General features: G+C 43.4%; 1 protein-coding gene across 4 annotated transcripts in view; it reads right to left on the reverse strand.

Annotated features, from left to right (window-relative positions):
• Positions 1 to 278: 278 nt before the first annotated feature.
• The window catches only part of MVB12B (multivesicular body subunit 12B), a 57,228-nt gene continuing 32,747 nt past the window's right edge, over positions 279 to 24,759 (reverse strand). For all 4 annotated transcript variants that reach the window (XM_042479425.1, XM_042479426.1, XM_042479424.1 and 1 more), the window contains exons 8-10: positions 13,396 to 13,451; positions 10,856 to 10,915; positions 279 to 6,607 (exon numbers count right to left, since the gene is read on the reverse strand). In XM_042479425.1, the coding sequence (XP_042335359.1) occupies positions 6,521 to 6,607; positions 10,856 to 10,915; positions 13,396 to 13,451 (203 nt within the window). In that variant the 3' untranslated portion in view covers positions 279 to 6,520. The remainder of the gene's footprint in view (positions 6,608 to 10,855; positions 10,916 to 13,395; positions 13,452 to 24,759) is intronic.

Genomic DNA, 24,759 nt, shown 5'->3' on the forward strand with positions numbered 1-24,759 from the left:
GGCAGCAGTTTAACCACCTCTGAATATTCCTTGCCTAAGCAAACCCTATGAAATTCATGGAGGTCCCTTCCATGAAGGGGAGATGCTAGCTTTCCATTGATCTAGCAGGGCACCTACAAATGCAAGTTTTCCATCTGAATGTTCAAATTGACACCATCCAAAATAAGTAAACTCTCTGTAACCAAAGAGTGCAGATTCAACAAACCCTATCTTCAAGCGATAGCATGAGAAAATAAAAAGGAACACCAAGCCAGTGAGGGGAAAAAGAACTAACGAAAGAGGTTAAAACTTTTGTTTATTTAACAAATTATATTAAGATTACAGACTAAATTCTCAGACACAAACTTCCCTTTGTAAAATACAAGGAAGGCAATCTAAAATAAATACGAAAGGATAATATTAATAGGATGAATGAACAAGTTAATCCACTTTTAACGTCCCATCACAAATAAAATGCATAGCATCTCTTTTTTAAAAAAGTACACACACACACGCACACGCACAAACACAACACAACCAAAGATTTTCCAGCTGCGTAACACAAAAGCATTGTTTTCGCCTGCATGATCTGATGGCTCAGAACAGATCTGTTTAGCAACACGTTTCACATTGTCTCATTCTAAAGTTGTCATCCTGAACCTCTGGCGAAATGCGCCCATGGGTTAAAAGGCAAAGAGGCAGCGCCAAATATAAATCCGAATACCAGATTGTTTGTCCACTTTTGTAAAACTGTACATTTAATCCAGGGAGTAAAAGCCCTATTGGAAAAGTTAGGAATTTAATAGTTTTCATCCTCTTTCAACTACACCATCAGATGCCATTGGACACAAAGTTGTAGCCACTAACAATTGCAGTGTGCAGTGAAGTGGTTAGAACCAGATTTAGGAATTTGGAGTATCCAGATTTAATACCCTCCCTTAACCTTCAGTTAGTCACTTCAAGCCTAGCCTACCTCACATGGCTGTTGTAAAAATGAAGTGTGGGAGCTGGAGGAGGGCCATCCAAATTTTAAGTCATCGGAAGAAGGCAGGATGACATTAACCTATAATAATCTAAAATAAACTTGGTTTTTGGGTATCCATCTCCTTCCAGCATAGCTGAGAGGCACTGAAATCCAAACATTCCAAAATTGGCCTGGATATTGTGTTTTGTTTTTGGTTAATTTTAGTTAACTGAACTTGAGCTATAACGTGAAATACCATCTTCAGTCACTAGGTGTCAGTCATCCCCTAACCATCCAAGACTCTTAAACTCTTCAAACAGTTCAGAGAGAGAAAGAGAAGGGCGTGCGTCTGTTGAACTTCTAATTCCCAAGAAAGTCAGAGGGAGGAAGGGAGGGAGGGAGGAAGGGAGGGAGGGAGCAAAAATCTGAAAGAGTAACAGGTAGAGGGTGAGTACAACAAAGTGATAGAATACATTGATAGAGGCAGTGAAATACTAGTGTGGGTGAGGCTGCGCATGTTTATGGAGCTCTTTCCACAACAGTGTTTAATGCACTTTTTTGGCCACTGATATTCCTTTCCAGGGCAGAACAAAATCATATGTATTGGATCAAACTTATAAGCCAAAACACACAGATGCTTGCCTCTGCAATTCTGAGCACAAGTGGGACCAAGTGTCCAATCACCGGGAGTGGAATGGAAAGGGAATTCAACTGCTTGTACAAATACTTTGTCTCCCTCTAATGGAGGTTACTGGGACAACACAGGAAATAGGTACACAGAACAAAACAGATGTCTTCCAGGGTTACAAGCAACAAACTACACATGAGAACTCAATTTCCTTCACAGAACCCCATTTGGAGAAGATTTTTTTCATATTTCAAAAGGCTAAAAGACTTCAAAACCAGTTGTTGAATATTGTACCTTTAATCATCACTAGAGAGAGATGAGAGTCAACCTGTATGTTTCCTAGCAAACACCAATAGAGAAGAGATTGTGGCACAGTAGTTTGAGCATTGGACTACAAATCTGGAGACCAGGGTTCAAATCGTGGCTTGGCCATGAAACCGACTGGGTGATCATGGGCACATCATAATCTCTCAGCTGCAGGGGAAGTCAATGGCAAATCTTTGAGCACATCTTGCCAAGGAAACCCCACAATATGGTTGCTTTAGGGTCGCCATATGTCGGAAACGACTTGAAGGCACACAACAACAACAACAACAAGCCTCCATCACTACATGGGACAGGAAGACATTAGGTACATTACTATGCCAAGGTTAACCTGCTTTCTTTAAAAAAAAGATCTTGGGCAGACTAATTTGGAAATACTTTTTACAGGTCTGAGAAGAAAGAGCTCAAATGATTGCTCTTACACCACTTCTCTTTCCCTTCTGGACCCAAGAGAATGATCTATTCAAGCCTGGTTTAAACACGAAGTGGAAAACTCTCTATTTCTTACTAACACCTACTCCTGACTTCAGGTGGAGTAGACACACTCCTCTGTACACACACATATACAATGCACACATACCGTTCCTCCAAAATAGCACCTAACCACCTCCCTGGCATGTTACTTTTTTATCTGTTTGTTCTGCTGTTATGGGTTTGTGCTTACTTGTTTTATGCGCTGTCCTAACCCTTGTAAGGCTGGTACTTATGCAAGGCCAAAAAAAGAGAAAAAAGGGTTTTATGTTTGGAATCTTGTGAGTGCCTTATACAGATGCAAGTTGCAGAGTGGGCTTGGTTTTGACAATGTACAAAGGCCATAGCCAGCTGATGACAGCAGATGTGTGCTTCTGCATGGGTTTGTTGCATGTACAATAATGTTTCCATATTCAGAGAGCAGCGTTCACCATGCATGCCCTCTGCACTATATGGTAACAACAGTGTGCATTGTCCTGCAATGCACATTCATAGAGTTATATCACTGTCCAGTCTAGTGAGTCCATCAGTGGATATTTATGCTATACTGAAGCAAAGTGGGTTTTTGACCTATGGCAAGATGCACTACACCAGTGCTTCTATTTGTTCTTGAAGTGGACAGTGGGGAAGACAAACAAAGACTCCCAGCTCTGAGCAACCTAGTTCCCCCCAATCACTTCTTTTCATGGCCATTTTCCCTCCTGCCCCCACAACCTACAATGGCACAGTTATGCAAACCTAGCATCATGCACCCAGGGTTCTGGCCTGGTTTACATAACTTAGAGAGGCCAGTTCATATGCATAGATGCCAGTTTAGAAATGGCTACAACGGAAGAGAAAATTTAAAAGGAATCCATGTCACACCAAAATGACTAGGACTGTGACCAAATGAATAGTTTGCTGGATGTTCCAGTCCTGCAAAGTGTGGCTGCACAATTTTCAGACTTCTGTGTTCTCCTTTCTTAGGGTTATTAGTAACCCAGATTTGAACTAGATTATCCCTTCAAACAGAGGATGATTTCCAACAAAAATGAATGCACAGTCCCTCTATTACATTCCAAGTTTACTGCCTGCTGAGGATTTGGCTAAAACTATTTGGTGTTTAGATGGGGGAAAAGACTTGTGGGGAGGACTAGTGGTGAGGGCAGTTTGCAGTAGTGGGAAAAGAACAACCTGGGGGCCACTTTCCCCACCCCTTGCACTACAACATCCAAAAGATCCTATACACTACAAAGACTTAATATTTTTAAATAACCAATTCAGCAAAGTCAAGCTGAGATGTTTCCCAATTCTTCTTGAGCTATCCCCTCCTTCCCAACCTACACAGGGAATAAGGCCCATAGTGGATGATGAAATAGGAGCAGGTCACTCTCTCTGAGAATACATGTTTCCATGTAGATGGTTGAAGATACTAAGCTGGGTTCACTGAGCACCAATATGGGCATCTGCCAACCTAGCAGGATCCAGAAATTCCACCATGAGGACTTGAGAGGTCCACATTTCAGACCACATAGCTCTTTCTTCCACTGCATTTAAAAAGTAGGACACAAATATTTAATCCAGAATTTGGAGATACCCTAGTGGCCAGTGACACTCAACCTACTGACTTCAAACACTAGACAAATGCCACCTCAATTTTTCATCTACTAGTTCCTGATGCCCACACTGTTAGTAATTCAAGATAAAGCAGAAGAGAACAATAGCAAAAACTAACAGACCAGGGCAGGCTACCTTAAACCAGGTCTGATTATTTGTCTATCTAGCATGGTACTGTCTTATTGAACTAAGAGTGGTTCCCAATGGTCTCAAACAGAGAAGACTCTATCATTACCCTCTCCTTGACCTTTTCATCAGAAGACCATGGGGATCCAACCTGCAACCTTTTGCATTCAAAACACTCTTCTATTAAGTTATGGATGATCATAATGAACATTCTGAAGTTGCCATACACCAAACTGGTCTACTTTGTCTACATAAGCTTGGCATTATCTACTCCGGTTGGCTCTCCAGATTCTTAGCATTTCCTGTCTGATCCTTCCAACTTGAGTTTCCAAGGGGTTGAACCTGGGATCTTCTTTATGTAAACCATGTGCTTTACCATCTTCCTATCAGTACTGAACCAAAGAAATAGAAAAGACAAGCACAATTTATCCTGGGATACCCCCACATTTATCTTCACAAGTCAGAAATGGATCCAGAACAGGACTGCACAGCGAACCCTAACCCTAACCCTAGATGAACATCAATCCCATTCTAGACCACCATTTGCCCAAGCAAATAATAAGTTGGCTGGATTTTGTGGCATAGACACATCATCTGCCTCCAAGAAAACCTTGATTTTCTTTCTGGAAAAGAAAAATTGCAGGTTTGAAACCAAAGAAGGGAAGGCACCTCTACATTCTGGCCAGTTCACAAAAGGCCCCTCTCTCTTGCTAGGATGGAGAAACATAGAAGAACACAGCAGCCCCAACCAACCTACAAACACAGCTACCCTTTTTCCTTTTAAATAACCAGAGTGGTTGCCTTTTAATACAGTTAGAAACAATCAGTATTTACATGTTACACAGCTGAATCTGTGGCTTCTGGAGGAGAAGGGGAAAACAGAAACAATAACACCATGTCCCTCTTGGCTGCCATTTTGTGTTCTGCAGGACATACTACCCCAGAAGCAGCACAGGAGATCACACAGGCCTTTGGGCAAAAAGAAGAAGATAACTTAGATTTCAGGAACAGATGTCACCAAAGCATGCAATTGGGGCTCGAAAGAGAGGCCAGAGACACCCATCACAAGCATGCTGGAGACTGAAGCTGAACATTGTTCATGCACCAGGAAATTTGGACCAGCCTCATGGAGAACTGAAGTCTTAGTTCCTTTCAAGAAGGCTTCTGGAGGCACATGTGGTGGTGGTGGTTGCTCTTGTCTTAAGCCACCAATTTGAGAGTGGTGGTGGGGACTTAAGAACCAGATGCATTGACTGGCACAGTCTTTTGGCTCTTCTGTTAGTTGCCATGTTCAAGTATTTCTGGGCAGAGGAAGGAAATCAGGACATCACACAAGGGTCTCCATAATGGTTCGGATTCCAGGAGAGCACCACCGAACATCTTCTTTGCTTCTATAGCTCTGGGTTAAAAAAAAAATGAGGACCATTCCCGTTTCAAAGGGTCTCAGAAACAAAGGGATGAGCTTTGGACCAAATTGCTTTCCAAGTGAATGCAATTCTAGACTGTCTTGAAAGCCCAGTTCAGACCACCAAAGTTCTCAGGGATATCCCAACCGTAAACAATTGTGTGATTTTGATGGTGAAGGCAAAAATGCATGGTTTGCTTTCCTATTCCTTTACAAGTCAAAGCTGAACAAAAGCACCCATTTGTGAAATTCAGGACACAGTTGGCCAATCAAGAGTCTTATAATCTCTGTTCAACCTGGATCAAATCTCAAACTGTACAGAGATAGAGATACAAGTTTAGGGCAAATGATATGTTGTCAAGTTTGGAGACCAATTTATCCATCTGGGTGATATGATAGCACAACATGGAGGTGTTAACCTCATTAATCTTCTGGAAAACACCATTAAGAGCCACAAATTGAATGCCTGCTGTTTCCAGTTTGATGCAAGATGATGTGAAGAAGATTTCTTTGCTGGATTTTAGTAACTCCTCGGCAGAACAACTTTTGTGGTGGAGAGTGGGGAAGGAACGCCAAAAAGGATGGAGGGATGAGCAGTTCATCCCCTTAAGTCTACATTTACTTAGTTACAGTCAGGAAATGTTTCCAGAGAAGATCAAGGCTGCTGATGAAAAAAAATAGATGGGCAGTTGATCCATCTCAGTCTAGATTAATTTAATTATGATGGGAAAGTGTTTCCAGAAGCGGCCAATGGACCAAAGTGTAAAGACAGTCTGGTCAAGTTCTCCAAAACAACAACAAGTACATTAAAAAAAGAAAATCTATCCAGTTATATAGTACAAATAGTGGCCAAATGTCAGGGTTAGAGGTGAGGAGAGAAAACGTGTGCCTTTTGCTGGTTGGAGTTCCAGTAACACTGCTTGAGTCAAGGGTTAGGGAATCGGGGAGAAGGTTACGTGTGTCGAGGAGAGGAATGGGTTCCCCTCTCAGTAGTACATGTGCTTCATCTCCAAGCGGGTGAAGGACTTCAGGACTGTGGCAGCTGCTGGCATCTGGTCGGACTCGGGGGGAGGCGAGCGGCAGCGCTTTGCTCCGTCCTGAAGCTGTAGTCATACTGTGGAGGAACAAAGAGAGAAAGAAAGACGAAGAACCAGTTGAGTTGGATTCATAGTTCATGGTCCAATCATTTGTAAAGAAGAGAGACTTCTCAAATATAGTTCTTAGCAACGTGTCTCCAGACTTTGGAAACTAGCTTTTTGAACCATGATTCCCAGAACCACGGTTCAAAAAAGGTAAGTTTCCAAGATCTGGGCATGATTTTATTTTGCACAGTAGGAAAAAAGAATAGGTAAATGGATGGAAAGAAAGACTGGTGGGCAGACAGATATGGCTATTATTTACATTTCCTTCCCATGGGTTCAAGGTGGCCTACAGACCCTCCAACTCCCCAGTTTATATTCAGCCATCAAGACTACAACCAACAAGCTGGCACAAAGCACATAGGGTCATATTGCCACCGTGTGGCAAAACCACAACAGTACAATACAGAGGCACAAGCATATAGGAACCGCAGGTGTGGGCGGCCCAATATTTTACACCTAGGAACAACAAAGGTTTGCAAAAAGAGAAACAAAACAAAGTCTGCAATGACCAGAACTCCATTTCTGGTTGTAACAAAAGCTGGCATTTTAAAAATAAAAAGGAGAAGGGGAAAGGGAAACAAGTGGCAGCCCTTGTAAGACCAACTAGTTGTTACTTCTGCATTTTGGCCAGTATTTCAAAATCAATCTTAAAGATGCTGCCACATTTTTCTCCCCCTCTTTTTTATGTTGCAAGAGACTAAAATGGCTTCTTCTTCTTTGAAAACTACTACATTGCTATTTTAAATGCTAAATGGCACAAAAATTGAAATTGGGGGGGGGGGGGGGGTTTTTGGATCAGAAATTATAGTACAATATGTTTCTCTCTCTCTCTCTCTCTCTCTCTGTGTGTGTGTGTGTGTGTGTGTGTGTGTATATATATATTCATACATGAGAGATTTAAGCATCTGTTGGGAGTAGTTGGTGACTGGCTGATGCTGTGATTAAGAATTTAAAGGTGATTAAGAATTTAAAGGGCTGGTGGTTGGGCAGTTAGGACCGGAGACAGAAATTACATTTGTACCTCCCCATTTGTGGATGTAATGGAAAAACCCCTCTGAAGAAACGTGCCCAGAAAACCTCATGATAGGTTCACCTTTGGGTCACCACAAGTGGGAAACAACTTGAAGGTACACAACAACAACACATACAGAATAAACGGAATGGGGTGGGGGTAAAGAGAAGCAATTTCCAGACCATGGGTCACCAACCAGCTATCCCTGCTTGACAGTAACATGATGCTCTGATTTAATTTCACTCTATTCTGCCTTGGCCAGACCTCACCTGGAATATTGTGTCCTGTTCTGGGCACCAAAATTCAAAAAGGATGGTGACAAGCTGGAGTGTGTCCAGAGGAGGGCAACCAAAATGTTGAAAGATTTGGAAACCACCATGCCCTATGACGAGAGCTGGGTATGTTTAGGTTGGGGAAAAGAAGGTTAAGAGGTGACATGATGGCCATGTTTAAATATCTGAAGGGATGTCATATTGAGGATACAGCGAGCTTGTTTTCTGCTGCTCCAGAGACTAGGACACAGAGCAATGCTTGCAAACTACAGGAAAAGAGATTCCACCTAAACATTTGGAAGAACTTCCTGACGGTAAGAGCTGTTTGACAATGGATTATTATTTGTCTCAGAGGGTGGAGGTGTTTCCTTCTTTGGTGGTTTTTAAACAGAGCTAGATGGCCATTTGTCAGGAAAGCTTTGATTGTGTCTTCCTGAATGGCAGAATGGGGTTGGACTGGATAGCCCTTGGGGTCTCTTCCAACTCTATTATTCTATGTCATGTATCTTCTTTCTTCCCTATGCAATCAATGATGCTACCACTAGATGGCACTGCAGGACTGCAAAAGAGCTGACTTTTATTAGCCTTCTTCCCCTTTTATTACAAACAGCACCTGGTTATTCTTAAAAGTTAGTGGCTAGGGAAAGTTAGGAAGCAGAGAGAAAGACAGAGACATAAGTATCATCCCAGGCGTTAAGGGTGTTTTCTGACCAGGTGACTGGGAAATGGGATTGCCATTGTTGCCAAATTAAAAATAACTCCCTGCTTAGCAGAGAGGCTGCGTAGCTAGCGATGGACGCTCATCCATCTCCCTTGGTTTAAAATCAACTGCAACCACACATAGAAAATTAAATGATAGGAAGAGAAGCATTTTTTTCCTTTCAAGGAGGAGGCTATTTAAAAAAAAAAAGGGGGGGGGGGGTTTGTCACGAAATTGGCACGATTGTCTTCATTAATTTTATGTCAATGTTGCGATGTTGTGGCAAGCGGCGATGTGCCCGCAGCGAAAGGCGCCGTAAGCGCTATTTTTCAAACACGCAAAGGCATAAAGATGTCAGCTCAAACTGTTTACTAATTAACACTTTAAAAGACGCAAATTAGATATGCGTGGGTAAGAGCAATTATAATCAAGACAAATTTCTCCAGTCATTTGGGATTGGAGGGCATGCATGTGTTTAGAGGTGGCGGGGGAGGAGGGAAGGAGTAAGGAATGGCGGGGGGAAATAACCCAAATGTCCCCCTCGATTGCTGGAACCGGGGCTTAAAAGAGAGAGAAAGCGAACACGCCCTGAAATCCTGCCAATTAGAAAATATGTTCGCTTAAAGACCATTACATGTGACTGCACCCCTGAGGCCTGCTTGCTAAAAAGGAGAAGCGAGGCAGGAGAGGAAAGCACAACTAACCCAGATCATCGGAACAAAATTAAGTCTTGAGAGGTTTTCTTCCCGCTCCTGCTTATAATTTCTTTGGCAACGAGGTTTCACAAAGATGGTGAAAAGTGTGCAGCTAAATAAAACTTTCCCCGTGTCGATCTGAAGGCAGAGACGGGTGATAAAATGTTTCCGCTCCTCCCAACGAGGCCCTTTGTTTTTCCATATAGCTTCTAAGGCTGTTGTTGGCGCACAGAATGAACCAGGATCAGGGACTCAAGTGGGAATCTCACCATCATGGTTCGATCATGAATCTGGAGCTACTGGCACTCCTCATGACAGGTTTATGTTGACACCCCAAGGAGGGTCTAAAAACACATATCTCCATCAACGCAATGATTCTAACCATTTTAGTCCTCTGCTGGAGGCAGCTCTTTTGTAAATCTAATGGGCCTTAACTACATGTTGAACCCAAAGATAACCTTGCAGGAAAAACTTCATTCACAAATCCAGTCCTAGCTATGATGGCAACTGTATATAAGCATGGAGAAAACATTAAAGCTTGCTTGTGTGCTACTGAGACATTTCTTTCCTCATTTTCTAATTCTAGAGGCAAGTTTTACAATTTTCATTCTCACTTCAGAAACAGCACAGACTATTTGTAATTTGAGACAGCCTGCGCAAAAAATTCACACATGGTTGTTTTCTGCAGAAAATGGCATTTTCCGTGCCGGAAGTAGCCCTTTCTGTCTATAAAGGGGATGCATTTTCCATGAAGACCAGGCTGTATAAAACATAGCATTTTGTTTTATATAGAAAAACACTGTTTTCTGTGCAAAACCACCACACACAAATTTTGCAAACTGTAACACGTTTTCCTGTCTATTTTTGACTGTTCTTCTTGTCCCTATTGGTTGGAGGCATAAACATGAAGGACGTTTGCAGTAAATGCCATTTTGGCCCTTTGAAACTGAAACTCCCAGCTCATGCTTCACCTCTAAAGTTTGAAGCTCCAAAGAGAGGAAGAGAGAGAGAAAGCAAGGCCATTTCTCCAGACTCTTCCTTTTTCCTCTTCCCTCTATGCTCCATCTTCCTTTTGTGCTATGCATTTTTCAAGGGTAAGCTTGTGTGAGGAAGGCTGACTGGTTTCTATCAATTGTATTTAAGCTGCTCTGGAAATCTCTTATACAGCCATGGAAAGGGATTAACAAAGCTCTGGATAAATAAGAAATGCTGGAAGGCACACCGTTAGTACTTTGCTAGAGGTCAGAAAATTGAGGAGTCACTAAAATCTCCAGGGCTCTTGATTTCTTTCTTCTCTCACATAATCGCAAAGCTCTTTTTATTTTTAAATGCAGAAAAAGATGTGCAAAGAGTTCTGCATTAATTTATAGACATTGAAGCATTTAGTTTTTCTGGTTACACACTGGAAGCAAGGGTGATCCAGACTTCCAGTTGGGATAAAAAATATGCAAAATACACACAAACCCCTAAGAAGGAGAAAGATGTTTTAGGCAGCAAAAATCCCCCCGAGGAGAACATGGCACCCGCAAAGCCCCACTTACCTCCTTTTCGATTTCTGCCAATGATTTAATTGTGATGCCCAGGAGATCGACCGGCTGCATCTGCAAGGAAAGGCCAAAACTGGTCAATGGTAAATTCGACTTCAGAGGGGGTTTGCTTTTGCCTTCCTTCGAGGCTGAGACAGTGTGACTTGCCCAAGATCACCGAGTGGGTTTCCATGGCTGAGTGGGAATTCAAACCCCGGTCTCTAGTGGTCCAATGCTCAAACCACACTGAATCTTGGCGCAACAAAAACAATGCATTATTTGTAACCAATAACTTCTAAGTTCTGATCTATTCTGATCTGTTGTTTCCAAGATATTGTTGGGCTCTCATCATCCCCGATCAGTGGCCCTAAGGGCTGGGGATGATGAGTATGGCAGTCTGATAAGATCAAGGAACACCAGGGTAGGAAAAGTCCATTTCCATCCTGACAAAAGACCAGAGGCAAGCAGCTAGCATGGTGTAGTGGTTCGAGTGTTGGGCTACAACTCTGGAGACCATCTGGAGACCACGTACTGCTTCTCAGATTTGTTATGAAAGTGACTGTGTGACTTTGTGCAAGTCACACTCTCTCAGCCTCAGGGGAAGGCAATGGCAAACCTCCTCTGAACAAATCTGGCCAAGAAAATCCTGTGATAGGTTCACCTTCCATAAGTTGGAAACGACTTGAAGGCACACAATGATGACAACAAAACTGCTAGCAAAGGATAAGAAGTAAAGCTGGATAAACTCTGCTTTGGAAAGCTCGATGGTGAAGCCCTGGAATCTCATAGAGGCAAGAGCGTTTAAAGAGTCTTACAGGAGGATTAGGAAGGGGTTAATCTCTCTTGGTATTCAACCAAGCTGCTGTGGAATTCTCTCCAGACACTCCAGAAAACTCTGCCTTTTCCCTGGGACAATTTTCAGGTCCTAAACTGGGGATGGGGAAAGCATGTCTTTTTGTGGCCTCTCAGAGACCAATCTTCAAATTCTTTCCCCAATACATTTGCCCCAAAAATCCTTTTGGGTTACAAGGGAGGCTCATTTTACAATAGAAAATCACTCACATTTTACAACACACATATCCACAGGTATACAAAGTTTTGGGGATTTTGCAGTCCTTGCATATACATAAGGAAGTATCTTGGAGGTGGGACCCAAGTCCAAACATGAAATTTGTTTATGTTTCATATATACCTTATACATATAGCCCAAAGGTAATTTTATACCCAGTATTTTAAATCATTTTGCACATGAAACAAAGTTTGTCTACGCCGAGCCATCGGAAAACGAAGAGGTCACTATCTCAGCCAGTCATGAGGACAATTTGGGAATATTCCAGGTTTCAAAATTCTGGATAAAGGAGAATCAACCTGTATATACAATGGTATAGTAAAATGGTGTCCTTGGTATAAAATGGCAAAAGCAAGGTTTGCATTTTTAAAATAATAATAATACATTCCAAGATGCAAACCATCACCTCCTTGTCTTCTGGAATATTTCCAAGCCATGGATGGTTGAATCCATGAATGCAGAAAGCAGGAATACAGACGGCTGACTGTAACAAAGTTTGTTGTGGTTGTTGTGTGCCTTCAAGTCATTTCTGACTTGTTCTTGCTGTGTGCCTTCAAGTTGTTTCTGACATATGACAACCCTAAGGCGAATCTGTCATGGGGTTTTCTTGGCAAGTTTCTTCAAGGGGGGTTTGCCACTTATGACTTGTAGCTAACCTATCCTGGGGTTTTCTTGGCCCAATTTGTTCAGAGCAGGTTTGCCATTGCCATCCCCGAGGCTGAGAGAGTGTGACTTGCCCAAAAGGCTTAATGGCGGAGCTGGAAATTGAACCCTGATCTCCAGAGTCGTAGTCCGACACTCAAACCACTATGCTAGCTCTCATAACAACAAACTTTAGTCTCCTACAAGGTCATTGCCTTCTCCGGAAGGAAGCCTGCCTGGGCAGTGCCAGCCTTCGAATCCTTTGTATTGCCACTGCATTTCCTGGCACGGATGTTCTTCTCAAGCCAGGCTGGGACCCAACAGAGGCAGCAGAGGAGCAAAGATTGAAGAGGTTTTTCTTGAGGCCGCGTTTCTGCCGCCTGGCCTCCAGCCGAGGTCCATCTGCTGCCTCATTAGGACATAATGACCTCTCAACTTCCTAGAGTGGAATTGGTAAACAGGGCTGGCAAAGTCTCCCTCTCCGTGGCAGCTGGAAGCACACCCAGCTACAGCAATGGGTGTGTGTTTGTGTGTGTGTCCAATTGCCAAAGTTACTTTTGCACACCCTCCTGCAGGAAAAAATGCACATTTCTCCCCAGGAGCTAAGTAGCTCTTCAACATAAAGATCAGCAGCGGCAGCTTTCACATATGCAGCAGGGAGGAGAGGGCAATGAATCTGCTCTGGTGTTTTCACCGGGAATTTAAAAGAAGATGTATTCTAGGGTGCCCATCCAAGAACTGCCTTGCAGGCATAGACCCACAGACCCTGTATGTAAGGAAGTGGACAAATTAGAAGCAGAGGAAAGGAGCAGTCTGAGAAACAAGGAACCTGCTGAAAACTCACCCCTTCGGAAGCACAGGCGAACTTCTCCGAGATCATAAAAGGCACACCTTCCATGGCTACAAACAAAAGGCAAAAAGAAAGAGATGAGACACGGTTGTTTGACACGCTATTATTTCATCCAAGGATGGATTACAGTGGAGAAAAGAGGTCCATGCCTGGGGTTGCTGGTGGCCTCTAAAATATTTTTTGGTGCCCCTTGGCACCTCCAAACCCATAACAACTCTCTTTCTATCCTCCCAAATAGTGGGCCCTTCACGTTCACTGGGGTAAGGGGCCCAGGACCCCTCTGGAAGTGGAATATATATATTTATATATATTTAACCTAAAATAGCACCTCTCTAGGAATCTCTAGATCCTCAAATGCAAATCTGTGGTCAATATCTACTGGAAACTGACCACAGACTTGCTCTGGAGGACCTACAAGTGTCTGGAGAAGTGTTCTCTCTAGGAATCTCTAGATCCTCCAGCACAACTCTATGGTCAACATGTGCTAGAAGCTGACCATAGAACTGCATGGAGGACCTACAAATGCCTAGAGAGGTGTTCTCTTTAGGAATTTTTAGGTTCTCCGGTGTGTTTTCTGGCAGACGTTGACCACAAGCTCATGCTGGAGGACCTAGAGAGTCCTAAAGAGAACATGTTGATCAAAACTGAGAATGATCAAAGCTGCAAAGGTCATAGTCATAAATGTGGAGGCATCACTATATTATCTTTCCTAGAAACTTGGGCTGCACCTACACCGCAGAATTAATGCCATTTAACACCGCTTTAACTGCCATGGAAATGCTGTGGAATTCTGGGATTTGTAGTTTGGTGAGCTACTTAGCCTTCTCAGCCACAGAGCTGACTGAGAACTACAAACCTCAAGGTTCCATAGGATGCAGCCATGACCATAAAAGCTGTGTCAAACTGCATTCATTCTGCAGTGTTGCAGCAACCTTAAGGTGTATCCACACTGCAGAATTAAAGCAGTGTGACAGCACTTGAATGGCCATGACTCTATCCTAAAAAATCTTGGGATCCATAGTTTGGGGAAGTGTTCATTCTGGTTAGAAATTCTGGTTAGAAACTCTGGTGCCTGATAGAAGTACAAATCTCAGGTTTTTATAGGATAGAGTCATGGCAGTTCAAATGATGTCCAACTGCTTTAACTCTGCAGTGTGGATACACCCTTAGATCCAGGTTCAAAAGATTCCATCAGTTTGCCAGATGGCCTCATGTCACCCTCTTTCAGCCTTAGCTATGCCAGAAGATTATGAGGAGGATAAAACAGGAGACAGAAAAGAAAGACCTAATTCCAGAACTCCTTGAAAGCACGGGCAAGTTCTCAAACTGCAGACACATCAAATGGCAAGGGAGAAATGCCCAGGGAAGGAAAAGTTTTAAAATGTGCCAAAATGCCTTGGCACTCCCAAGAACTCCACAGAACTGTAATTAACCAGACCTGCAATTAAGTTGATGCCCTTTATCAGAATAATAGTGTTTTTTTAAAAACCACACACACACACATACACACAATGGCAGGACGCACAATGCAACCTGTTATTAATGCTGCACTGTCAAAGCAAAAGTGAGCATGCTGTTGCAAGGTATCAGCTTCCTCATCAAGACCTGTCATGGGAAGATTATTTATAAAAGCTACACTTGGGGGAGATCAGGGACGGAGGGAAGAAGATCGGCTCGGTTTTGGAGGGAGGCAGAGATATATATGTATACATGTAATGGTTGCTTCTTGGAAAGAAGAGAATCTGAAAGCTGGGAAGATGATGCAAAACTATCATTTCTGGTTTCTCCAGGGTAAATTGGAAATGGTGCTACCTCCATTGCTTGACACCTACAACCCTTCTTGCCTTATGCCTCTGTTTCCACAGGCCAACCTTTCAACAGTCTTCCATGGAAGAGGGCAGGGAGATCAGATGTCCTCCTTTTCCTACATTTCAAGCTTCTGTCCAGGAAGAGGGATTCCAAAATGTCCTCCATTTGGAGCATGACTAAGAAGCACTGTTGTTGTGGGCCTTCAAGTAATTTTCAGCCTACGGTAGGCTTGCCATAACCCGGCTGCAACCGGGAATTTCCCGATTTTGGGGGCCACCGGGCCCCTCCCGGCACGGGGGGAGCCCCAAACCGGGAAGCCCCCCAGTGCAACCTGGGTTGCTGCGCCCCAGGCAGGCCTCCTGCCCTCCTCCTCTTCCTCGGGGAGGCGGGGAGAAGAGGAGGGCAGCGAGGCCTGCCTGGGGCGCAGGAGGCGAAGCTGGAGGCGGCGCCTCCCCGCGCACCCCGCCGCCAACCCTCCTCCTCCGCCCCCTCTCCCCCAGGCAGCGCGAGAGGAGGCGAAGGTGGACGGAGGCAGCACCTCCTCCGTGCGGGGAGGGGGAGAGGAGGTGGGGAAGGTGCGCAGGCGGCGGGGAGGCGGATTCCCCCCAGCGGGCCCGTGGTGGGACCTTCCGCGATCGCGGAGTCCTCTGAGGCCTGGCAAGGGCTTGGAGGACACTGCCTCCCAAGCCCTAGCCAGGCCCTGGATGAGGCTCCGCAATCGCGGAGTCCTCCGAGGCCTGGCAAGGGCTTGGAGGACGCTGTCACCCAGGCCCATGCCAGGCCTTGGACAAGGTTTAAAAATGTAGGACCTTTTTTTTTTAATTTCCTGGCTAGGATTTTTTTTTAAAAAGGTCCTTCATTTTTAAACCTTGTCCTACATTTTTCCCGGTTTGGAGGTCCCCAGGGATGGCAACCCTAGCCTACGGTAACCCTAAGGTGAATTTATCATGGGGTTTTCTTGGCAAGTTTGTCCAGAGGAGTTTTGCCATTGCCATCCTCTGAGGCTGAGACAGTGTGACTTGTGCAAGGTCAACCAATGGATTTCGATGGCTGAGATGGTATAAGAACCCTCATCTCTAGCGTCACTATACATACATAAACACATTTAAATAGCATATTCATGACTGAAAATATATTTAATAATTTTATACTATAAGTCATATTAAATTTTTAAAATGTTCCAATTTTGTAAATCATAAATTGCTGTATAGTCATACGACTGATGTCGCAAATATGATATGTATGTACTTTGCTGTTATTGCGATATTGTTTTATGCAAAGGCCATTGCCCAAAAGCAATAAAATTTGACTGACTAACTGACTGACTGAAAAGGTTTACACAAGTAATTAAAATCAATCAATTAATTTTTTTGAGGCATTCTAAATCTAAATCTAAAGATCCTGAAAAACCTAGTCTAAAAATCTTACATTTTATCACCTACAATTTGCCCTTGGATAATAATAGCAGAGGCACAGAATCTGGCGCCCATCTCTGATATTTGCTGATCTGAATCATCAAGCAATAATGTTAGATTAAAAAAAAATCTGATTTGTCTGAAAAATCCTTTAGGATTGGGTGGTTAAATCAGAGCGGATGCCTTGATAAAATGGCAGTATAATAAGACACGGGCTAGAGTCTGGGAGTTATCAGCACAAGAATAATAAGAATTATAGAATCACGGAGTTGGAAGAGACCTCAAAGGCCACCAAGAACAACCCCATTCTGAAAGATTAGGTGACACAAGTGACCAACAGGGTCCCTATGTAATCCTATTATGCTGCATAGACTGGCCTTAGCTTCAGGCACAGGTTGAGCTGGGACACTGAACTGAACTGGGACACAGATTGACTGCTATCCCTGCCAGTCTTTTCTTATTCTTGTTCAGCATATCAGAGCAAACCTTTGCAAAAGCTTTTGCCCTACTTGGAGAGATCAAGAGGTTTGTACAGTTGGCTGCAGCAACCTCCGTTGTCAGCCGTGACTACAGAATCGGCTATAAAATCCCATTCTTTCCCAGCTCAAACTTTATTGCAGACACTGCTACAGTGAAAGTCTGTTCAACATCCTCCTGATGCTGCTAAAAACCTCCCAGGTAGACAGAGCACAAAGAGGAACTGAGCAGACCTAAGATGACTTTGTACAAAGGAGCTTCTTTGTCAGAGGATTTGTTAACTCAGGCATGAGTGTATTTAAACAATTCCAATGGACCCTGAGTTTGCAGCCAATATCCCAAGATCCTCTCCCCAGTGATAAAAACGGAGGCACCTATTCTTATGTCAAGCTCCTGAGTTCGGATGACGGTGCTCAGACTCTCTGATCTGTCTGAGCCCCAAAGAACCCAGTCGGTGCCATTATTTAGGCAAATAATTAATTACTCCTCTTCCCGTCAAGCGGTTTGTCACGACACATTAATGACTTGATAGACTTCCATGAACTGGTGAACACCGAAACAGCCCCGCGCGTCTTTATCGTCATTTAATTTAAAAATGATCCTGTGTGAAATTATCTCGCGGTGAGTGATGGGAGCATAAAGCACAGACTCAGCAAAGCTGCTTGTGGATCATTGCTTTATTAATGGGAACGCCAAGGGGAAGAAAAATTGCAGCTGCACTCTTCCTTAGGCTCCCGGAAGAAATCCACTGAGGCTTGGAGGAAGGGCCACCTGGCGCTTTACGCACCGCAGTACACCCTGGAAGCCTTGAGCATTATTAGAGATGAGTAACCCAGTTTATGGTGAGCTGCATCCTCACCGTATGCTGGGTTTCTCAACCCAGGATCCTTACTCACACTAGACAACTATAGCAGTTATGATTCTACTTTAACTGCCAACACGGCATCCTATCGAATCCCGGATTTGTAGTTTGGTGAGGAATGGATGCCATTGGTGTCCTTTAAGCGTTTCTATGGGTCCCCTTCCCTTCTCCGGCCTGAGCTGGTTGGCACCCCTTGAGACCATCTTTTATCTAAAGAATTCACTGTCACTACCCAGTGGCACTTCCCTTGCCAACCATAGGGAAAAACTGGGCCAAGCTAAGCCATGTGAAAAGGAGTGCAAGAAAGGCCAAAAAAGAAAAAAGGTTGTCTCCTGGCAAACCACCACATCCTCCCAGCACAAATAGAAAGTATAAGTTACAGAGTAAAATCATTTCTACCAAAGCAAGGGGGGGGGGGGAAGAATCAAAATACTCTATGGACTAGGTGGTATATTCTCCTCATCTTACTCACAGATGAGATGGGATTTGTAGTCATAGGGGCTCAACAGACCACCCCAAAAGGGCGGGCTGGAGCCACCCGTTTTTGCTGCTGAGGGATGCCACATCAGGCAAAATGCGCGGGCTCAATCCGCACCAAAAGAACCCGCTAAAAGTGGACGCCAAGAGTGCTCCATTAGCTCACTGTCATGTGTCGATGATGCAAATGCGGCACCACAACATGTGGATGCTGTGCCACAGTTGCGTCATCATGGCGGCCCCCGTGTGGATGGAAGGTTGCCATGGTGGCGCCGCCGCTGCATAGTAGGGCTTGGGAGCATGCGGATACCCCACACTCCCGAGCCCTAATTTTGGCCCCAGGGCACCACAAAGCGCCCGTTTGTACAATTTGTCTCCATGTGGTTATAGTGTACATCTCCAGAGTCCTAGTCTAACACTCAAGCCTCTTTGGCACTTCTCAATTGTTGAATAAATTTACAATGTATTCATTCAATCAAACTAGGCTTGTTTGTAGTCCACCAGATGTTGAGAAACCATAATTCCCATCATCTCTCACCACTGGTCAACTGATAAGAACCAGAATCCAAGAACATCTATGGACCAGCCATTTCTCCAATCCTGAACTGCCTCAAGAGTTGCCAAACAAATACATATACATAAGCAGGCAACTCTATTCTGCAGGAACAAATCCAGGCAAAAGGGAAAGCAATTAAGACAGTTTTAAAAGGCAGATGAGAGTCAGGAAAAAAGCACAGAAATCATCAGGGTAAGCAATGCATTTTCCACTAGGTAAATTTTATTTGCATATGCAAATTTCATCAGAATAGGATGCCCTCATTAATGGGTTTTGCTAATTACATAATAATAGCCACCAATCTCCATATAGATCAGATGCCCAAACCTTGTAGCTATTAAGGAAATGGTGCTTTGTAATTAAGATGATCCTCATTTCCAGATGCCAATTAACTATCTAATTATTAGCCCTCTTTCGCTAATGCAAAATTAAGGATGTTCACCCTTATTAGTAAAAGTCCCCCCCCCCATTTTGTTTTTTTAAAACATCGCTTAAAGAGAAAACAGTCACAATAAGGAGGACCTGCAGAAGACCATTCCCACTGAAGAGGCGAAAAAGAAAATCTGTCTTCAAAAATCCTTGCAAAGGCAATTTAGCTGAGATTAACTGATGGAAAATGTTATATGTTACTGTCTCCTGAAAGGATCTCAACATAAAGGTATTTCTTTTTTAACTTTACAGCCCTGGAGTTAGGTAGGTTAGGCTGAGAGATAATGACTGCGCCAAAGTCACCAAACTCCCTCCATGGAAGTGTGGTGTAATGGTTATGATTTTCTGAGGTCTGGAAACCAAGTCTTATGAGGAACAATTAGGGAGCTTGTTTAGCTTGAGAATTATTATTATTATTATTATTATTATTATTATTATTAACCTGCCTTCCTCCCAGTACAGAGCTGACATGAAGCTTAAGAGATGACATGATCTTTAAACATCTTAATGGTCATCATCTTTGGAGCTCATGTTCTACTGCTCCAGAGACTGGAACTCAAACCATTGGCATCAAACTACAAGAAAAGAGCTCCCACCTAAACATTAGGTAGAACCTTTTAATAGTAAGAGCTGTTTTGCAGAGGAATAGACTGCCTTGAGGAGTGGTGGACTCTCCATCTTTGGAGGCCTTCAAGCAGAGGTTGGAGGGCCATCTTTCAGGAGTGCTTTACCTGTGTATTCCTGCATGGCAATGGGTTGAACTAGATGGTCCCTTCTAACTCTATGGTTCTATGATTCTAGGCTGCTGGAATAGGACTTGTGAGAGCTACCTTCTGCATCATGAAAATCTGTGACCTTGGGCGAGTCATACTCATTCAACCTAGCCTCCTCTTCCAGAAAGAGATTCCACCTAAACATTAGGAAGAACTTCCTGATGGTAAGAGCTGCTTGACAATGGAAGAGGCTGCTTTGGAAAGTGGTGGAGTCTCCTTCTTTGGAGGTTTTGAAACAGAGGCTGGATGGCCATTTGTTGGAAATGCTTTGATTGTGTGTTCCTGCCTGGCAAAATGGGGTTGAACTGGATGGCCTTTGTGGATTCTTCCATCTCTATGACTCTAAGGTTACACCTCCATGTTACCTGAATACCATAGAATCACAGGGTTGAAAGGAAGGATACAAACTTTCTGGATCAGAGCAATGTCATAAGAAACATGGAAGATCAAACCGGATCATCATAACCGTGAGCATTGAATGGATAGGGCAACCAAGATGGTATGCTAAAGGATGTTTGCTCCAATCCGTAAATAACTAAGTGAAGCCATGGGCTCAAATAGGCCGAAGGGTTTCATTAAAAGAACACGATAAAATAGTTTCCCACTGCCTTACAGTTTCCAAGTTCTTCTGCATAGTTCTCCACAAACTCTTAAAACACATTAAAATCCTTAAAATTAGGTGCTAAGAGCTCATTAATATTGCCCAAGTAAATGGGCCTATTAAACCATCTTTAAGCAATATTGAAGCATAAATCTCCTTAAACTCTATTTAATGACTGTACTTAAGATACATACATAAGCGACTCTTAATGAAACATTAGATAGCATTTTGGAGATGAAAATGAGAAAATCCATGCAACGTCCGTCCCACTAACACACCCCAAAAGCCGCACTCATGAAATGCATTACCACCAAATGATTACTTCATTAGGGGCAAATATTTTTCCTAATCATTCCTGATTTATGATACAAAGCTTATAGATATTTTGACAACATCGCCCCAAAAGCGTTTCTGGGGTCTGCAGCACATGAGGGGCCCCCTGCAATATATGTACATTTTAACATGGTTTTAAAATAAACCTTTTCTTATTTTGAAATGCTGTTAAATAGAGCTGTCAACTGATTATGGAGTGTTGGAAGTGATCAATCATCTGTCTTTTAACCACACCAAAATTTACATATACAATCCTGCATTATTAATATCTCAACACAGAGACTTTGAAGGAACTGTAGGGAAATGTATAATTTCATAAAACAAAAGCCACTGCACCTTGTTACGGATTATATTTAGAGGAGTAGTGCTTGATATAATAAAACCTCACAGTAACGCACCAGAAGCAGAATAGCTTCCAAAGATCAACTAGTGTGACATCGGTTACTTGTTTTCACTTGCAAAACTTGATCTCGACAGATTCATTTGTCCAACCAATGTGACTATAATTCAAAGGCTAGAGGTATGTAAGAGTCAGGGTCATAGAATCATAGAGTTGGTAGAGATCCCAATTGTCATCCAGTCCAACCCCCTGCTATGCATGAAGACATATTCAAAGCACTTTCGACAAATGACCATCCAGCCTCTGTTGAAAAGCCGCCAAAGAAGGAGACTCCATCACACTTCGAGGCAGTGTATTGCACTTTTGGACTGTCAGAAAGCCCTTCCTAATGCTCAGGTGGAAACTCTTTTCCTATAGCTTGAATCAGGGCCAGGTAAGGCACTCTGGGAAGAGGAGGTTGTTTATATGTAACTATGGCCCAGTACAGATTGCCCTGGTTTGCTCCGTGAGGAATCCGCACTGGACAAACTGTGCGGCTTCCTTGTGGAGCAAAAAGAACCCATGAAAAGCGGGTTCCTTTTGCAGTGCCATAATGATGCTGCAGTGCGCCAATGGAGCACTCATGACATCATTATGGCGCCACAATGTGCAGACGTTAGGCGTCCATCGCATCAAAATGGCAGCATCCATCTGTACAGGGGACCACCATTTTGATGTACGGAAGACATACTAGGGTTGCGAGGCATTTGTAAGAGACGCCCTGAGGCAACTCTAGCATGTCATCAAGACGTGCCACGAGGCCTGTCTGTACCAGGCCTATGGTTCTTCAGATGGCCACCTGTGAACACACACCAATGAGTTCCTATGTACAGGCACAAGACCAACCCATCTGTATCAGTCACAGAGACCAGGAAGAAGAATTCTAGAAATGGGTGACCAGAACTGAAAAGACCATCTCTGGTTAGTCAAACCATCTAAACCAATTGTAGTTTGATGCTTATTCACTGATCAGCATTTTTTAAAAACACAGTCTCCAATTAATTAGTCACTGCAGCAAGATTTCAGAAGCTTAACTCTGCCAAGTCCTTCTCTGACTTGCATGGACAGGGAAGGGAAGGCTGAACATGTAAGACAGAGGCATTGTGCAAACCTATATTAGTTTGCACATGTGATGCTAAACCATGTTCTATTCATAACCTTTAGAGACAGCTTGCCATAATGGTTTGAGTGTTGGACTACAACTTTGGAGACCAGGATTCGATTCCCGGCTCAGCCATGAAACCCACTGGGCGACTTTGGCCAAGTCGCATGCTGTCAGCCTCAGCGGGAGGCCATGGCAAACCCCTTCTGAACAAATCTTGCCAAGAAAACCCCATGATAGGATCACCTTAGGGTTGCCATAAGTCAGAAATGACTTGAAGGCACGCATCAAGAACAACAACCAATTAACAATCTGAACTATTGCAATGCTGTTTCCTTTGTTCATCTTATCTTTGGAAAGAAATATGAAGGAAAGAATAAGGAGGAGGAGGAGGAGGAGAGGAGGAAGCTTTGGACCTCCAAATGGATGGAGAAACTTTGGCTCGACAGAAGTGTTGGACTTTCATAGGTGTAGCTACTGATTTATTCAGTTTTCTCATATGGAATTCAATGTAGTCCATAGATCAAAGTAGTCCATAGATCACTATGGCACTCTAACATTCCTGAATTCCTGGTTCGGAAATGGGCCATCTCTCTCTTCAATCTAACAACTCGTAATTGTCCAAATCAACCCTAATTCAGCTCCTCAAGACATCCACCAGACTAGACGGATATGACCTAACACTTGGGAACGTGTCAAAGCCAAAGCAAAGGAGGAGGAATGAAAAAGACACCCACAATAAAAAATATCCACATTTCATACGAAGCGTGCCAGAGGGAGATCACGTCAAAACTGTCAAAGAAAATAAGAACTTCTTTTCTTCTCCTACAAATCCGTATGACAAATTATGAAAAGCAACAAGAAAATTAAACGGAATTTGACAACTTTCTTTGAAAAACCAAATGCACTGAGAAGGGTGGATAAAGCGTGAAGGACTGAGCTTCCCAACAGTGACTGAGATGTAGAACATTGTGCCGATAGTGGCGGGGCTACAGCAAACCCGTTCGGTAGTTTAAACCAAGTTAACTTACAGTTAAGAGGTTGCGCATGGGGCTACCCTTGGAACTGACTTCAAATGGCACAAAACACAGCAGCTAGACTGGCTGGCATGGGAAAACTGCCAAGTTTTTGAACACTTTCACTGGCTTCCTTTTGCATTTCTGGGCACGGTTGCTATGTGTTGCTTTTAATTTAAAGGGACTAAGATATCTCAAAGATTCCTTTCTTTCATCCAAGCGTGGCTACTCAGATATTGAGTTCATAAGCAAAGGTGCACTTCACATGTTGTTGTTGTTGTGTGCCATTAAGTTGTTTCCATTAAGTTGATAACCCTAAGGCAAACCTATCATGGGGCTTTATTGAGAAGTTTCTTCAGAAGAGGTTTGCCATTGCCATCCTCTGAGGCTGAGAAAGTAACAATTGCTCAAAGTCACCCATGGCTTTTCCATGCTAGCTACATGCTAGCTCTCATCCCATATTTTATCCTTCACTATTTCAGAAAGACAAGTGATCCAGATCAGTTATTGTTGTTGTGTGCCTTCAAGTAATCTTCAGTTTATAGTGATCCCAAGGTGAACCTATCATTGGGGTTTCTTGGCAAGATTTGTTCAGAGGAGGTTCATCATTGCCTTCCACTGAGGCTGAGAGCATGTCACTTGCCCAATGTCACCCAATGGGTTTCATGGCCACTGGCTGCCTATCAGCTTCCGGGCCCAGTACAAGGTGTTGGTTATCACCTTTAAAGCCCTAAATGGCTTGGGTCCAAGCTATCTCAGGGACCGCCTCCTCCCGGAAGCTTTCCAACAGGGCAAACTACCGCAAACCCTCTCTATCTCTCAACACCCCTTCAATTACCAAAAGTGGATCATTGAGATATCTAAATAATACGAGTCGCACGGAAGAGCTGTCAAGACGATGCAGGCTGCGCCGGGAGATGTAAGAAATAGAATAAAAACAACCACACGAGTCATTAAAAGAAAATCCTTCTCGATTAGGGGGAAAAGCCATTGCAGCGAGGTTATTTCATTTGTTTGGCGAGGATCCGCTCTGTGAAATGAGAGGACAATTGCGTCGCCTTTTTATCTAAGCGCCCAAATTTATGCATTATGCATTTTTCATCAACATCCACTTCTTCCCTCATTCACC

Source organism: Sceloporus undulatus, chromosome 7 (assembly GCF_019175285.1).
Source record: "Sceloporus undulatus isolate JIND9_A2432 ecotype Alabama chromosome 7, SceUnd_v1.1, whole genome shotgun sequence".
NCBI lineage: Eukaryota > Metazoa > Chordata > Lepidosauria > Squamata > Phrynosomatidae > Sceloporus > Sceloporus undulatus.